The 15,823-nt window shown below is 38.3% G+C and overlaps 1 protein-coding gene across 3 annotated transcripts in view; it reads right to left on the bottom strand.

The window, feature by feature from the left end:
- Positions 1-11,612, bottom strand: part of inpp5d (inositol polyphosphate-5-phosphatase D) — a 33,292-nt gene extending 21,680 nt beyond the window's left edge. For 2 of the 3 annotated variants that reach the window (XM_066665182.1, XM_066665181.1), the window contains exons 1-4: positions 11,267-11,612; positions 10,302-10,365; positions 4,466-4,601; positions 428-578 (exon numbers count right to left, since the gene is read on the bottom strand). In XM_066665182.1, the coding sequence (XP_066521279.1) occupies positions 428-578; positions 4,466-4,601; positions 10,302-10,365; positions 11,267-11,406 (491 nt within the window). In that variant the 5' untranslated portion in view covers positions 11,407-11,612. Of the gene's footprint in view, positions 1-427; positions 579-1,368; positions 1,496-4,465; positions 4,602-10,301; positions 10,366-11,266 lie in introns of those variants that run through there. The other variant, XM_066665183.1, reaches the window with a different exon arrangement.
- Positions 11,613-15,823: the final 4,211 nt, after the last annotated feature.

Consider the following 15,823-nt stretch of genomic DNA (forward strand, 5'->3'; position numbering starts at 1 on the left):
ATAATGAATTTTAATAATAATTATAGGGTCATAAAAGACTGCAAAAATAATGTTTTTTAGATAAAACTAATACTGTAAATACCTGTACCATGAGTACTAATACTGGGATTATGAATATTGAGTTTTTTGTAGACTCTCCCTAATAAATATTACAATATAAATCAAGAACAGGACTGGTTCTCTAAAACTATTGCATATTTAGATTGGAAGACTTGTGGTGAGATTTAATTTGTTATATTTCCGTATATTTTAAAAAATTTGTGTAATTGCCTTATGTAATTTTCCCCAGATGTTACGCCTTTGCCTATATATCAGTCTTAAAGGTACAAATACATTGTAATGAATAAGTTAGGTTTTTTGGAAACACTAACCCGGCACCAAAAACATTAAATATAGCAAAGATATAGTATAAGTCATGTGACAGTACTTTGACATGTCGATGAGCTGCAGTCGCTGGTGATAAGTGTCCAGGATGGAGGAGCGGCTGGTTTCCAGTGCCCTGCTACATTCAGTATGCATATCTCTGCCTTCATTGGGAGTGACATTCCTGGGCGGTAAAGGAGGGACGCTGAACGCCTCTGTGGAAACAATAATAGCACAGTTGTTATTTGTGTAGTTACTAAAAGAAATATAAGTATCCAAACATTGTTTCATGTGAAAAGAAAAATAATATGAAAACTGTTGAACTAATATTCATGGAAGTATCCAAATCCAAATTTGGGGCTGTTTGTCTTATAATAGTAATATTTGCTCATTAATGGGGTAATTAATTCAGAATGCATGTACTCAGCACTGCACAATGGGTCCCATATAATTGAATTCTTAATATAAATCATGATTGCAAACTTGCAGATCAACACGACCAAATGATTTATTGCTATTCTTTTATTTTGTTTTCTAACATAAACACTTGAGACATTTTTACCCAATTTTCTGCCCACACCTGATAGGACTTCCCCATTCACATGATGTGGCCAAACTAAGAGGGCCAAATCAAGAACATACACCCTCAGATGACACATGAAGCCAGCCACTGCTGCTGACATAATGTGGACACCAAATTGGACACTGGACACCTACACACCCAGACAAAGTGTGGTCATTGCTGCGTTGAAACTTCGACCTGGGAAAAGCTTAAAGGAGCAATCTGTAGGATATTTACTGTATTTAGTCATAAAATGTCCAGGGTGTGTGACCATAGATTAAGGAAACAGTCAAAGCTACACTGCTCTCACAGCATTGCTAAAGCAATATATTCTCTTTGAGAAGTGGCGGTTTGTTTATAAGCCTAGCGCTAGTTTTAGCTTCGCATAGCTATTTAAGGTGGAATTGAGTATTCAGTAAGTAGCTGGAGACTGTAAAACGGACCCATTTCAGGTTAGGGTGACCAGACGTCCTCTTTTACCTGGACATGTCCTCTTTTACCTGGACATGTCCTCTTTTAGACTTAAAAAAAATGTCCGGCCGGAATTTCACAACCGTCCGGGATTTTGTTTTTCTAGAGCTTACACAGAATTTCGAGAAGCGTTTAGTTCACAAACTAGTCCCGCCCTCCCCTACTCTGTTTGGTTCGCTTGAGTGAGAAGGGGGCGTGGTGAAGTAGCCTAAAGTCTTCTGATTGGACGGTCTGACTGTAGAGCTACCGTTATTGGTACCGTTATATATAACCTTCTCTGTAAACATTTAATTGGTCGGTCTGCAAGTCAGTAGTCCTTGTTTACATCAGGCAAAGCGCATGTACCTACCCCCCTCCCCGGAAGTCAGTGTCCTCGTTTTCACCATCTCATATCTGGTCACCCTATTTCAGGTGGAACTAAGTGCTTAAATATGAAAGTTGTGAATAGGAAGCAAGGATCTGCCTTCTGAAATGACATTTATGGTTGAAGGGAAAATAACACCAGCCTTGTCTAATCTAAATTGTAATGTGATTTAGACATTACATTCTGGTAAGTGCAAGGAAAACGGCGATGGCTCTTTATATTTTTGCCTTCCACTTAAATACAAAATGAGTGAATATTTGCAAAAAAAAAATCTATCCATTAGAACATTATATATCTTGTCTTTGTAGTGTATTCAGTTAAATATAGGTTGAAAAGAATTTGCAAATCATTGTATTCTGTTTAGAGCGGCACGGTGGCGCAGCAGGTAGTGTTGCAGTCACACAGCTCCAGGGGCCTGAAGGTTGTGGGTTCGATTCCTGCTCGAAAAAAAATAATGTTCAGGCGGAATTTCACAAACGTCCGGGATTTTGTTTTTCCAGAGCTTACATAGAATTTCGTTCACAAACTAGTCCCGCCCTCCCCTACTCAGTTTGGTTCACTTGAGTGAGAAGGGGGCGTGGTGAAGTACTCTAAAATCTTCTGATTGCACTGTCTGACTGTAGAGCTACCGTTATTGGTATTATCTACTTATTATCTCAGATCTGATCACCCTAATTATGGCACTTCTATTATCTTCATAGCTATTACGGTCCAAGTTCTTAAATTTGTCTCTTTCTTGTTCGTTCAGTTTTCCTCAAACTGGCAACCTGGTTGAGCTTCACGTCTGGGGAGGAGGGGAAGTATGGAATCAGATTTGTGCCAAAAAGAATCGCATAAAAATCATCTCAAACATAAAACTTATAACATGCAAACAAAATATCCAGCTCTGAAGTTTGTGCTCCTCTCCCTGTTTTGTGTGTGAGCTGCATGAGCTCTGTGCGCGAGCACTCCGAGTTATGTGCGTCTGATCCCTGAGTTTTGCTAGCATTTTTGGCACAAACTTCTTGCGTGGGCGGGTTTTCTCAGGGGTGCCTTCCCATTGGCTAATGAGTTTTTGAGTGACAACTTGGTGCACTGACGTTGTTCACGACTTGTAACTGCAGCGTGTTATTCGGCGTTGGGACTCCGCGTGTACCGAATATCACGCATATGAACGTTGCTGAATGGCTCTCAGAGTTTCCCCTTTCCTAATATTTAAACATATAGCCATTTTTGCTTAAACTGCGTACTATTAGAACATTTAAAAAATTTTGTCACTTCACCTGTTCTTGTTTATTAATATTGATAATACTTATTATTATAATTATTGCTGATTATGATAAAAAAAAATTTAATGAATCATTCACATTTCCTCACAAAATGCGAAAATGACAATGGACTTTGCAGAAGTTAAATACAACTTTATTAAATTGGCATTTATTAAAGGAACAGGAACATCTCTCACACTCCTTATTGTCTGTCGTGTTTCTCTTTTCTCTGACCACATGTAACACAAAATACACATATGAAATTTGTTAAAAACAGAATAACTGATCATCAAAATAAAATTTGAGAATTTAAATCATAACAGCCTTGTGGAATAGGTTGAATACGTTAGTACACGGGACTCTGAACAGGAGCTCAAGCACTCCTATAAAAATATTTTACAAATAAAGAGAAATAAACGTTCATTTATTGTTTCATCCTGAGTAAACACAGACATCACTGTGCATTTACCTCAGATCAGTATCTACGAGAGACAAACAGGTTTATTTTCACAGTATTTTTTCTTTTAGTCGAAACTACCAATCTACATTGATATCATCGGACTCTGCAGGTATTTCAGCGTTTTAAAACAGTAAATCACAGAGAGTATTCATGTTTATATAAAATCCCCACCGTGTCTCTCCGCTGCTGAGCTGCAACGTGGAGTACGCATGCGCAGTCCAAAGAACCTTGCACACTGAGTTGTCACTTAAAACTTCATTAACTAATGGAAAGGCACCCCTGAGAAAACCCGCCCACGCGAGAGGTTTTCGCCAAAACTGCTCGCAAAACTCAGGGATCAGGCGCACAAAACTCAGAGAGCACGGGCAGAACTCGAAGCACTCACGCACAAAACTGAGAGGGCACGCGCAAAAGTCATGGAGCACAAACGTCAGAGCTGAATATTTTGTTTGCAAGTTTTATGTTTGAGATGATTTTTTGTGCACGAGATGATTTCTTTTTGGCACAAATCTGATTCCATAGGGGAGGAGGCAGATGGCTCTCTCCACTGTTTTGAAACTGTATTATAGTTCCGATTTTAAATGCGTGGTGTTAGTATTACAGATTACTCCTTTAAAAAAATCTTAGTATGACACAAATGTGCAATATATTTTAAGGCTACAGTTGCCTGGCAATCTTCTGGGCTTCACTTTGGGCAACATTTGCTAGCATTATTTAGCAATATTTCAGTAATAAATTAATCACCATAAGGGGGAAGGTGTTACATAGGTTATTTTAAGCTACAACTTAAAATATTTCTGTGTAGCATGCACCTGTGTCTCTAAAGCACTTTCTGTCCTCAGTTCCTCAATTTTGAAAAAAAAAAAAAAAACCTGACATGCCTTTAAAGATGGTGAACTGATTGATTTTCAGCAGTAAGAAATAGAGGAGCCATGAGATAATAAACCCCTATGCCCTGACTGTGTTTAATATGTTACATAAAGTATCATGGCCCTTACCTGGTTCCTCTTCCGGCTCCTCTTCTTTCTGTACAGGGTACTGCAGGTGTGTGACTAAACCCATGTTTTCCTTATAGTACGCTTCCACTAGTTCTGGGAGCTTGGAGAAGAAGCGAATGGGGACACCTTCAGATGCCTGTAAACACAATAGCAGGATGATCTCTTTAGATGCTTTAAAAAACATGCTACACATTAACACTCACATAAACAAAAAAAAAAAAAAAATCAAAAGCTTACTCAGTGTTCAAGCTCTGAGCAGACCTTCAGCTTTCGAACTCTGGAATTCTCTCACACGTAATTGTGTCTTAGGATAATCCCCGAAAATGGCCCTTGTGCCGAAGCCGTCAGCAAGAAGGCTGGTTAGGAACTATTCCTTCAGCCTTTTCATGAAGTTTGGATTATCACTGCCTGAACAAAAGTCATTTGAACAAACTTTGTCCCCCTTTCACCTATAACTGTTCACCTATAACCCCCTTTCATCAAAACTGTTTAAACGTCCACTGTTTTTCAAATAATCTGAGATGAGCCCAGGTCCAGGCAATTCATTAGCATTCCTGTATATAATGGATGTATGTCTCCTCCTGTGTGTATACAGTTTCAGGTTGCATTTCATGGTTAAGTGACAATGGCTTTTTGAAGTACTACCAAGCCCATGACCTTATATTTATTACAGTAGCATGACAGTTTCTCATGCAGACAGTTTCTCAGACTGAGATTTCTTTTGGTAACCCAAAAAATCCCAGAAAGGTGAGCCATAACCCAACATTGCTTTAAAGATCAGGCCATAGATGGATGTTTCATACCTTTACTTTCACCTGCTTCTCGTGGCATATTTCAAAATGTTGTAACTTGAATGTTTTTTCCCTTTTATTTTGTGTTGCAAGCATCAAATTCTACATTTTTTATCTTTACAAAATCAATTTTGTCCATGAAATATCAGAAGTCTTTTATTTTGTGAAATTGTTAGAAAAATATTTTTGTAAAACATTTTAAAAATCATAGATTTTGAGTTTTTATTGTTTTTTTAAACCTTTTTTTTAAATTATTTTACAAAGTGCCTTATTCTTTTGGAAGTAGGATTTGTATTTAATTTATATAAATTATATTACATTAATTTCAATTTAACATCCTGTCAAACTGGCTATTATGTATGTACAGAGACAATAAAGAATAGATTTCCTAAAAATTTGTAAGACCTTAAAGATCTCCTTTACTCTTCTTTGAAATATCCTGAAAGATATTTAGTTGAATCTTGCTTCAGGTCACAAAAAGCACTTATGTCTTTCCCTTTACTGTGAGAAAGAAACTAAGAATTATAATTAGACCAAAAAAAAAAAAAAAAAAAAGAGAACAACAGAGAAAAGTTAAATAACAAACACAGAAGCCTGGTGTTCATAGAACAATAAACTAACCACACCAAATTCATAACCACAAATGTTGTTTGGGATGATCTAGAATGTGTGAAGTTAACAATACAATGAGCTTGTAAGACTTAAACGATCCAAATAATAATGAATGCTGTAATAATGTTTAATGTGCCCACCTGTGCTTTTTTTTTTACAGCATTCATTATTTTTTGGATAGTTGATTTCAGGCATCAGGATCTGTGTAAATATTTTTCACAAAAATTTAAGTCTTACAAGCTCTTATGTCTACTAACTTCCTGGTTAAACAAACAAAATGTTTGAGGTGTTCTCCCTGTGTCTATGTAAGGTTATTCTGGGTTCTCCAGTTTCCTCCCACAGTACCAAAAACACCTGCTGGTATGTGGATTGGTTATTCAAAGTGCCATAAATGTGAATGTGTCAGACCTTGTGATGGTCTGATGTACTGTCCAGCATGCATTCCTCTCTCAAGCCCAGTGATTCCAGGTATACCCACCATGACCCATGAATGAAAGCAAGGGTGTAGATTTGCTCTTGACATTTGTGGGGACCTATGAATCTACCTCCCACCCACAATTGCCTGTTTTCTCTTCTTTTTTTTTTGTAGTTTTCTCTTTGCTCTGTGATAAAATGATAAAGGACTGATATACCACATATACTGTTATATGTGCTTTTAAATGATTCTGAATAACATTTCACAGTTTAGTTTAGTGCTGGGTGATGAGTGCAAATCAATATATGATTAATTGTACATTTTACCACAATTACGGTTAATGAACAATTTTTTTTTTTTTTTTGTATTTCCGACCCTCATAGTTCAGTGACGAGGCTTGTGCTGTAAATATTCTCCAGTATTAAAGCTGGAATTTATTTTCTAATGTTGCTGGGAGCTTGTTCCTCTCTTGTTTTTTGAGCAATGTTTATATTTGGTGTGTGATTTTGCTGAAACTGTTTCTGAAACTTTTTTTTTTCAGCATTTACATTTGACATTTGTTTTTGTTCAATGTTGTCTTAATTATAGTCAAAACACAGCACATCCAAACCCCAGACAGTGTTTTTCATGTGGTTTTAAATGGACAGTACATGAACACACAGTGGGGACATAACTGATTAAAAATAATCAATATAGACAAAATTATGTTGATTACAAGTTCTGAATGTCGATTTTGATACATTTTCAATTAATTCATGTTATATATAATGTTAAATTAATGTTAAGCTAATGACTGAGAAAGAAGTTGGCAGTTAATTTCCAAACCATATTATTCATAGCTACAGACGATTGTAGCCTGCTGTATGCTGTGCGCCAAAGCCTAGCATTGCCATTAACTTTATTATGATGGACTCATTTCATTAGCAAACTTGACTTTAAGTGACTTACAGCTCTAGGTTAATGAGATGTTGACAGATTTTTTGAGATTTTTTTGGAGGGAATTAAATTGTTGGTGGGGATAATTCAGTAATTGCTGGATATTGGTGAGGACACGTTACCTCAATCAATGCTGAAGCACTGAAGAAGACAAAAGTAAAGTAAGCAGCGAGCTTGTAGAGATCATTATGGGCTTACTATTTGTCAAGCAACAAGTCACTATTGCCATTTAGATGCATGTTTTTCTTAGGTTGCTTAAGACCTATTACTATTCCTGAAGTAATTTTAAACTAAAAAACCATTGTGAGAGCAATTGGTATCCATTTGTATAAGGTCTAAACCTTTCACTACACATGCAGTTGCCTTTAATACATATTAAGCTGAGCATCATACAGTGGTTATAATACAACAGTGTGTTACTCAACCAATGCAGCAACTTTATTAACACTTCAAATTTTAACGTAGCGTTTAAATGTGAGTGTCATCCATCTTAGTGGCACCATTCGTAACATGGCTGCCAAGGGTAGCTAGAGTGTTTCAATGCCTTGAAACACCTCCTACGCACTTTTCACATACTTCACCATATCAACAAGGAGAGCACCAACTGCAGCTTTTATCAAACTTAATGAGATATGAAAACTAGTATTAGTATCAAAGTTTCCATCCAGGGCCCAGCACAAGAGGAACCCTGTGGCTTGCCTTACGCCCACGCTCAAGGATAATTTAAACCGAAGCAGTGCTACACAGTGAACCTGAAAGAGGAAGAAGGGTGATGCACTGTGATATTAAGGTTTTTTCTGCACTTTGACAGATGACAGAGCATATACTCTGCAATGCTTTCTTTTCAGGGCCTGCAAAAGAAAAGCTAAACAGGCAGAAATCAACATCTCCTTCACTGGAACTCTTCATTTTTGTGAAGTATACTATACTGGTCCTTGCTTATATTTAGCTTGCAGTCTTTGACTGCAGTATAAACTTTTTCTCTTGTGGAACATTCTTCTTTACATTGGATGATATAGAAACATTTCTGTGAGGGTTTCAGCTATGAGAACTGTAATGAGATCAAGTACGGTTGTTGAAGAATTGGTACTGGTTCACAAACATCACACCAAACCATCTTAACTGTATCGGGTGGAACGCCAACACTCCAGTGAACAAAGTTGCATTTCATTACAGCCTAAGGCTGGGGGCTTTATAATAGCCAACATTTGGCACTGAAAATGGTAAGCCTAGGCTCATGTGCAGGGGTTCCATACTGTCCAAATTCATGTTTTCTGTGTGTGTACACAATTAAAGACAATAGGGGCACCCAATTAAACATGGTGTGTAGAAGGTAATAGCACATCGTCTCTGTCAAAACTAAACAGAAGAAAGTGAGGAAAGCTTTCAATGTAAATGTGTTATATAGCCTTTACTATTCAGAACCACATCAAGTTTTTTGACACACTTCAAATTATGCAAAAGAGACTAAAATGAAGGTTTTGCTCTGAAAGTGAGGATGTATCATGAGTCACTTCCAAGTCTGAAGAGATTGAATAAAAACAGCAAGTGGTGCACCATGCTGCAATAGCACACTACTAGACGAGCACTTGTTCTGCAGAGGATACAAGAGGTGCACCCTATATTACAGCACACCCACACACTAATCCCACTGTCCACAGCACCTGAACTCACAACTGTCATGAAGTCACATGTTCAAGAAAAGACTGTTCATGGTTTTTACAATGCTTCACTTCCAGGATCATTTGTCTTAATAACTGACTTGTGAGCCAGTGGCTGGTATCTCTTCAATGCACACACACACACATATACATACATATATATATATATATATATATATATATATATATATATATATAAATAATGTGTATATGTGTGTGTGTGTGTGTGCTGTCAAAATTAACATCTCAACACATGTGGGAACGCAACGCCTGCGCTGTCCCTGAGCTGCTAAAGCTCTCCCTAGACATTAGTATTATAAAATATAATTTTCCTAAAACTTCAGTCTTAAAAAGTGACAGTGTGATAATCATTATCAACAGCAGCAAATTATATATATATGTTCACAAGCTCTTTACACAAGGGTTGAACATACATCAGCACAACAGCATTTGGTATAATTACACACCAGACTGTAGTCCTTCTGCATATTTTGCCTACTCCCTTCCACCCTCTCCTTCAATTTGCTGAAAAATAACTGTTGTTTACTTGTTTGTTTGTTTGATTTAATCTGAAACAAGAAGTGGTCTTTTATTCTTTTGTCTCTCAAAGTTTAAAGCCTCGAGTACTTATCATATGGTAATAGCTTTGCTGTCTTTTTTTGCAAATATTTCCATTTGATATTTCACTTGGATGCATGTTTATGTAAGACTCTGACTTTTTGGGAGCAACTTTAGTTGGAGGACACCACTCTAATCTGTTTGATTTTAAACAGTTGCAGTCATTTGATTTGTCTTCAGTATTTCCTGCTCTTTGACCAAAAATCAAACAAAATGGGTGGTCTCTAACATTTGTACAGCGTTGTCCTTCATAATACATCGTACTTCTCTGTATTGGCTGATTTAAAGGTTTCCTCTTCAGATGTCACCACTATGCATGTCATTGACATTTTGAATGAACAATAATCCTAATGCCTAACAAAACAACCAAAGAGGCGTTATTTACATGGCAACGCACAAAACTATGCCACGGCTAAGATTCTGTAAACTTCAATATGCCACATATTTCCAGTGACTGCAGTCTAAACTGCACAGCAGTGTTATTTCAGGAAAGCAGTCATTTAAAAATAGATTTTTTAAAATGTGCTCAGAATGAGTTTCAAGGTTATTGAAAAAAACAATGTACGCAAGAATTTGAATCATACCCCAAGCTAAAGTGCTGAAATTAACATTGTGTGTCATAGCTGTGAAATGAGTGAGAAATGCCACTCAGGTAGACATAAAGATGAAAACAAAGACTAGTGTTACATCTCCTTTAATTTTTATCACTACCAGTTTTCAGTCAGCTCTCTTTAAACAGACGGTACTGATGAATTTTGAAACAGGTAGGACGACCTATGTCTGCATTTTAGTGCTTCTCTTACCTGCACTGAGAGTTTCTTGTCATCATTGGGGAGTATTCTGTACGTATATACACAGTTCTGGAACCTGTTCAGGAAGCAAAAAAAGACTAGTAAATTTATTGTACAGATGGGCAGTACAGTATCCGTACAATGGGAACCCTGTTCTTAAGTTCGGTCTGAAAAAGACTTTTATCCCAGATTTTAGTATAGTTCTGACAGGGAACACAGAAACTGTACTAAAGTTGTGTATGTGCAGCCTTTTGCAGTTTAGCCACTGACTACTATATATAGCCATCTGTTTTTTGACAGTAGTGAAGTGTAGCACTGTCACTTTTTGTGTGAAGAAAAGCCAAGCTGCACTACAGATCCTTTGTCTGCTTGCTGGTGTCTAATTGTAGACAGCATTTGCATGAATGTGTTTAGTACAGCTTGCAGCATATTGACACTACATGCAAAAGACTCTGCTAGCATGTTTCTTTTGCATATATACCCCAAAAGACGTCTATGCAATGAGTAGAACTCTGAAGCTACTTTATACCTCTAGTGTGCTAGTGAAAGCAGTACTGTTAAGATGTCCAGAATATTAACCACAATTAAGTTGTCTGCAGAAAACTGGGGTTTCAGAGAGTTGCAGAAGGCTTTCATCATCAGTGCATGTGGGCTTAGCATATGGAGTTGAGACATTTGAATGTGCATCACTTCTTTGGAAGCAGAGCTATGAAAACCCTTCAGCTAATGAAACCCTCCAGCAGTTGCTTTAAGTTCCTGATTCTAAACTGGTGGAGGAGAGCCACATAAAGCAACACTGGTTGACTCAGTGTTGTTAATTACCCCTTTACATAAATGTCAGAGCATGCAAAAAGCTTAGGCTTCACTGTCAGTTGATTTGGAATAACAATGAAGGTGACCAAAACTAAATGCCCTACCACAGGTCAGCTCTGCCAGACTGGAGCAGCTGCTAGTTTTGGAGTAAGTGTAGTACTTACAGCACACAGAGGGCATACGCTCCTGTTATGGACTCGCTGTCTCTGAGGAGGAAGCTTCCATCCTTGGCTTCTTTGGACAGCAGGTCCTCAGCCGTGGAGCGAGTAATATTGCCATGGTACCATGGCTGGTGGGATGACATCCTGCCCACCGATCACGTCCTATACAGCTCTCTCCTCGGACACCACCTGATCACTGGGCTTTAGGCTTCAGCAGGCCGATCAGCAGGACACCAGGCTGCAATCACTGTCCCTTCAAGGGCCGTTTCATGGTGCTGTTTGCGTCAGAGTGCTGCTGCTTTCTGCTTTTCTCTCTCACTCAGTCTCTTGCTGTCTGGCTCTCTCTCTCTCTATCTCTCTTTCTCTCTCTTCCTGTTAAAGAGGCGAAAGCTGTAAAAAGGAAGCTGACACAAATGCAAGGGTGAACTTCCTCATTCTGCGTACACAAGTCAGAGAGAGAGAGAGAGAGAGAGAGAGAGAGAGAGAGAGAGAGAGAGAGAGAGAGAATGGCCATAGAGCTGCTACACACAGTAACGCCTTACTAAAATATGTATGTATTCTATGGAAGCATGGCACAGGCATCTTTACATTGCCAAAGTGTGGAGTCAGATACTTTGACATCAAATATTATACATGGTATCTAAAGCTGAACGAGAGCCATTCCACCATATAAGCCATGTACAAAACTACAGAACCGAATCAAAAAAACTTGCCTATTTCATCTTAAGTATGCTTGCATTTTCATTCAACACTGGTTCCTTTTTCTTTTTTTCACAAAAGCTGTGTACTAAAACTCAGTGTCTCAGATTAGCATGCTAGCACAAAACTCTATTAAGTCAGTGCTACAAATAAGCAGAATATATAACTAAAACTCTTTCAAAACTTTACGTTATAAAACATATATACGTTCTGAATATATAGCATTACATGAATCATAAGAAGAAGAGAATGCAACCTACCTCTGAAACTGAACATTGGAGGTGTGGAAAATATTGCAGCAGTCGTCTTTGAAAAAAACTCTGAAAAAAGAAAGGAAGCTGAAAGAATGGCCAAAGATTGGAGTAAATACTAAATACTGGACTAGAGCTGAGGTTTCTGTGTTGTATATAACCCTTGATAATTAGCTATGAATTAGTATTTTTGTCTCAAATTTATAAATTAATAAAAATATTATGATGAATGAACCAATAGCATTGCTCCAAAATGACTTAGAATAAAATCTTTTAACATTGACTTCCACTGAACTTTAACTAGGGCGGCACGGTGGTGCAGCAGGTAGTGATGCAGTCACACAGCTTCAGGGACCTGGAGGTTGATTCCTGCTCCGGGTGACAGTCTGTGAGGAGTTGGTGTGTTCTCCCCGCGTGGGTTTCCTCCCACGGTCCAAAAACACACGCTGGTAGGTGGATTGGCGACACTCAAAAGTGTCTGGCGTGTGTGTGTGTTGCCCTGTGAAGGAGTGGCGCCCCCTCCAGGGTGTATTCCCGCCTTGCGCCCAATGATTCCAGGTAGGCTCTGGACCCACCGTGACCCTGAACTGGATAAGGGGTTACAGATAATGAATGAATGAATTCTTAACTAAAAATTAAATTTTTTTCTAAATACTTCCAAACTGTCTAAAAACAAATACATTTTCTCCACCCCTAATATTGTGAAGTGAAAGGTTTGTCAGGTTTGTGAAAGGCGCTATATAAGTGTTACGTTTTATTATTATTTTGGAAATACATCTTTGGTGGTCTACGATTTGTGGATAGCAAACATAGCACCTGAACACCAAAATTATTTATTATTTAATTTAACCTGACAGGCTGTTAAGAACAAATTCTTATTAACAATAGTGGCCTGGTAAGTTCCAAATGACACTGGAAAAGAAAGAAAAAAAAAGAGGGAAAGAAGGAAATAACAAGAAATCCACTGAAACTAAGTATGTTTGGGACTGGTCAGTACTTGGATAGGAGACCACCAAAGAAAACTTGGTTGGGCCAACAGGTGGCACTGTCCCTGTGGTCTGTGTGGATCCAATCCCTGTGCCTGAATGCAGTGATTGGGACATATTTACCAACAAGACCAAGCTTCAGATGAGAAGTAAAATTCCCATGGTATTTTTTTCCTAGAAGAGTAGGGTGATACCCAATGTCCTGTTAAATTCACCCCTGTGGTCACTTCTGGCCTCTTACTCTCTCCAACAGGCTCAGTGAATCCCTCTCATCTCTTCTCCACTGAACAGCTCCAGCTCATGTGTAAAGAGCATATTGGTGTGGAATGGCTGCCGTGACATCATCCAGGTAGAAGGAGCACATTGCTGGCTGTTGAAGTTGTAAACCATTTTGAGTGTCTAGGTGTCTACTATCATTACAACTCTACAGCAGCCAGGACAAGTGTGTAATTAGTCTTCCAGATGATTCATAAACCTGCAAATAAACAGATATTTGCAGAAAGGCAGATGATGACATTAATCTGGGGCAAAGATTCAGTCTCCAGAGGGAAGTGGCCTGCAGTCTCAAGAACACACAACGTATCATCATCAGCATTGTGTCAGAGTTTAGCAAGGCCTTCACAGACACTCTTTCTCTCGCTCTCTCTGTCACACACACATATACACAAACACAGTTCACACATAAAAGCACTAGTTCACAAGGACGTGGTCAGACACATTCCTTAATAAAGAACAAGGGCATCCAGAGGGAGAAGACATAAAGCACTTAGAGCAGCCCTTTTAAACGAGTCAATTAACTGTGTGTTTTAAATATCCAGTTATATGTTCAAAAGCTTCTCGTTTTCTGAACCACTGGCTGAGAAAGTGTTTTGCAATCTTGTGTAACCAACAGGCCACACACCCATTGCATTTTATACTGGTGCTCTCCCTTTACCCCCTTTCTCTCTGATGACCTGGTATACTTCAGGCAATATAGAGGAAATCTTGCACAAGAGCGAGAATAAAGAGGGGTTTTGAGAGAGAGAGAGAGAGAGAGATCAATAAATTAAGAACAAATATGGACAGGGGATGATAAAGAACTGAAATTGAACAAAAAGTATAAAGAATAACGAGCAAGAGAAAGAGAATGTAAAGAAAAAGGAAGAGAAAGACATTAATGAAAGAGAAAAGGAGTAATATAATGGAAAAGGGAAACAGTAAAAAGCAAGAGAGAAGGGGCAAAGATTCAAAAGTGAAAGAGAGAGAGAGAGAGAGAGAGAGAGAGAGAGAGAGGGAGAGAGAGAGAGACTAATCTGCTGACAATCTACTGTTTGAGTCACATGATATGAATTGAAAACCCTAACACTGAATACATGGGGGTTTCCGTCCTGCCTTGCTCTCACTGTCTCTCTCTCTCACACAGACACACACACACTCTTTTGGTGACAGCATTTGTGCTCTGTGCTCAACAGAAACACCAACGTGATGCAGTAGTGAAAAGTGTGAGAGAGGCCACGTGAAAGACCCTGTGTAAAACCTCACGCTGTTGAGAAATGACATTGTCTCCCATTCCTTTTATTCGTCCATTGTAATAGAGGTTCTCCAGCCACCATGAAATGGTCACACGACCTGTATAATGAGAGAGACTTGAGTGTTCTCCTCATTGTTTCTAGAAGAATTAGTATCTGATTAGCGCCTCAGAGTTCATGTGATGCATTGCAGTAACAATATGCTGTCTATTAGCTCCCTTCACACACTGCATCAGCCCCCTAGTGTGACCAGCTTACTTCAGCTGCAGTGACACATTTACACCGTTGACCTCTTAAAGCATACAACAGGAGCTACCAACTGTTACAGGCTTCCAGTCCTCACTCCTTAATTTTCTTGTATAATGAACAATGGGTTTAGTATGTAATTACTGTACAATTAATTTAATTAAAGCATGTAATTAAAAATAATTGCCATTTTGTCAGTTTGCCCCTTTTATTTTATCTAATGTATCATTTAATTGATTTTGAAAACACCCTTGGTATATCCTCAGTAATTATATTCTTAATTTCTAATTAAGCAATCAACTACTTTAAGCAGCACCCACTGTTTGCACATTTGGTTAAAGGCACACAAACAGCTTGTAATCCCTGTCACTGGTATGATCACTGATGAGGCAGCCAAACTTAAAGTCTACATTAAGGTATAATTCTCTCCAGCACTGGGCTGTGGAGAAATTGAATTGTGGTCCCTCAAGTGTTTGAATATAGTACAAGTATAGTACCATTCAGTATGAGTACCTGACCTCACTAATGCCATTTTGTCTCAGTGCAGTCAAATCCTCACAGCAATGTTCCTGCATCTAGTACAAAGCTTTCTAAGAAGAACAGAAGCTATTATAGCAGTAATGGGTATCTACAAATGTTTGGCCATATTGTGTACATATGATGTTTTACTGTTATTTCAAAACCTGGAATTAAAGGAGATACCTGACACTGAAACCTTCTTTGGCATCATTTGCATGAGCACCCTCAAGATCCTGCTGAAATCACTGTAATCGTATGGAAAACACGAAAAGTAAAAATATGTAAAAAATATGAGAGAGTTTAATTTACATTGTGTACAAGTACATTTGCAAAACCATGAATCTAGCACAT

This window comes from Hoplias malabaricus, chromosome 3 (genome assembly GCF_029633855.1).
Source record: "Hoplias malabaricus isolate fHopMal1 chromosome 3, fHopMal1.hap1, whole genome shotgun sequence".
Classification (NCBI taxonomy): domain Eukaryota; kingdom Metazoa; phylum Chordata; class Actinopteri; order Characiformes; family Erythrinidae; genus Hoplias; species Hoplias malabaricus.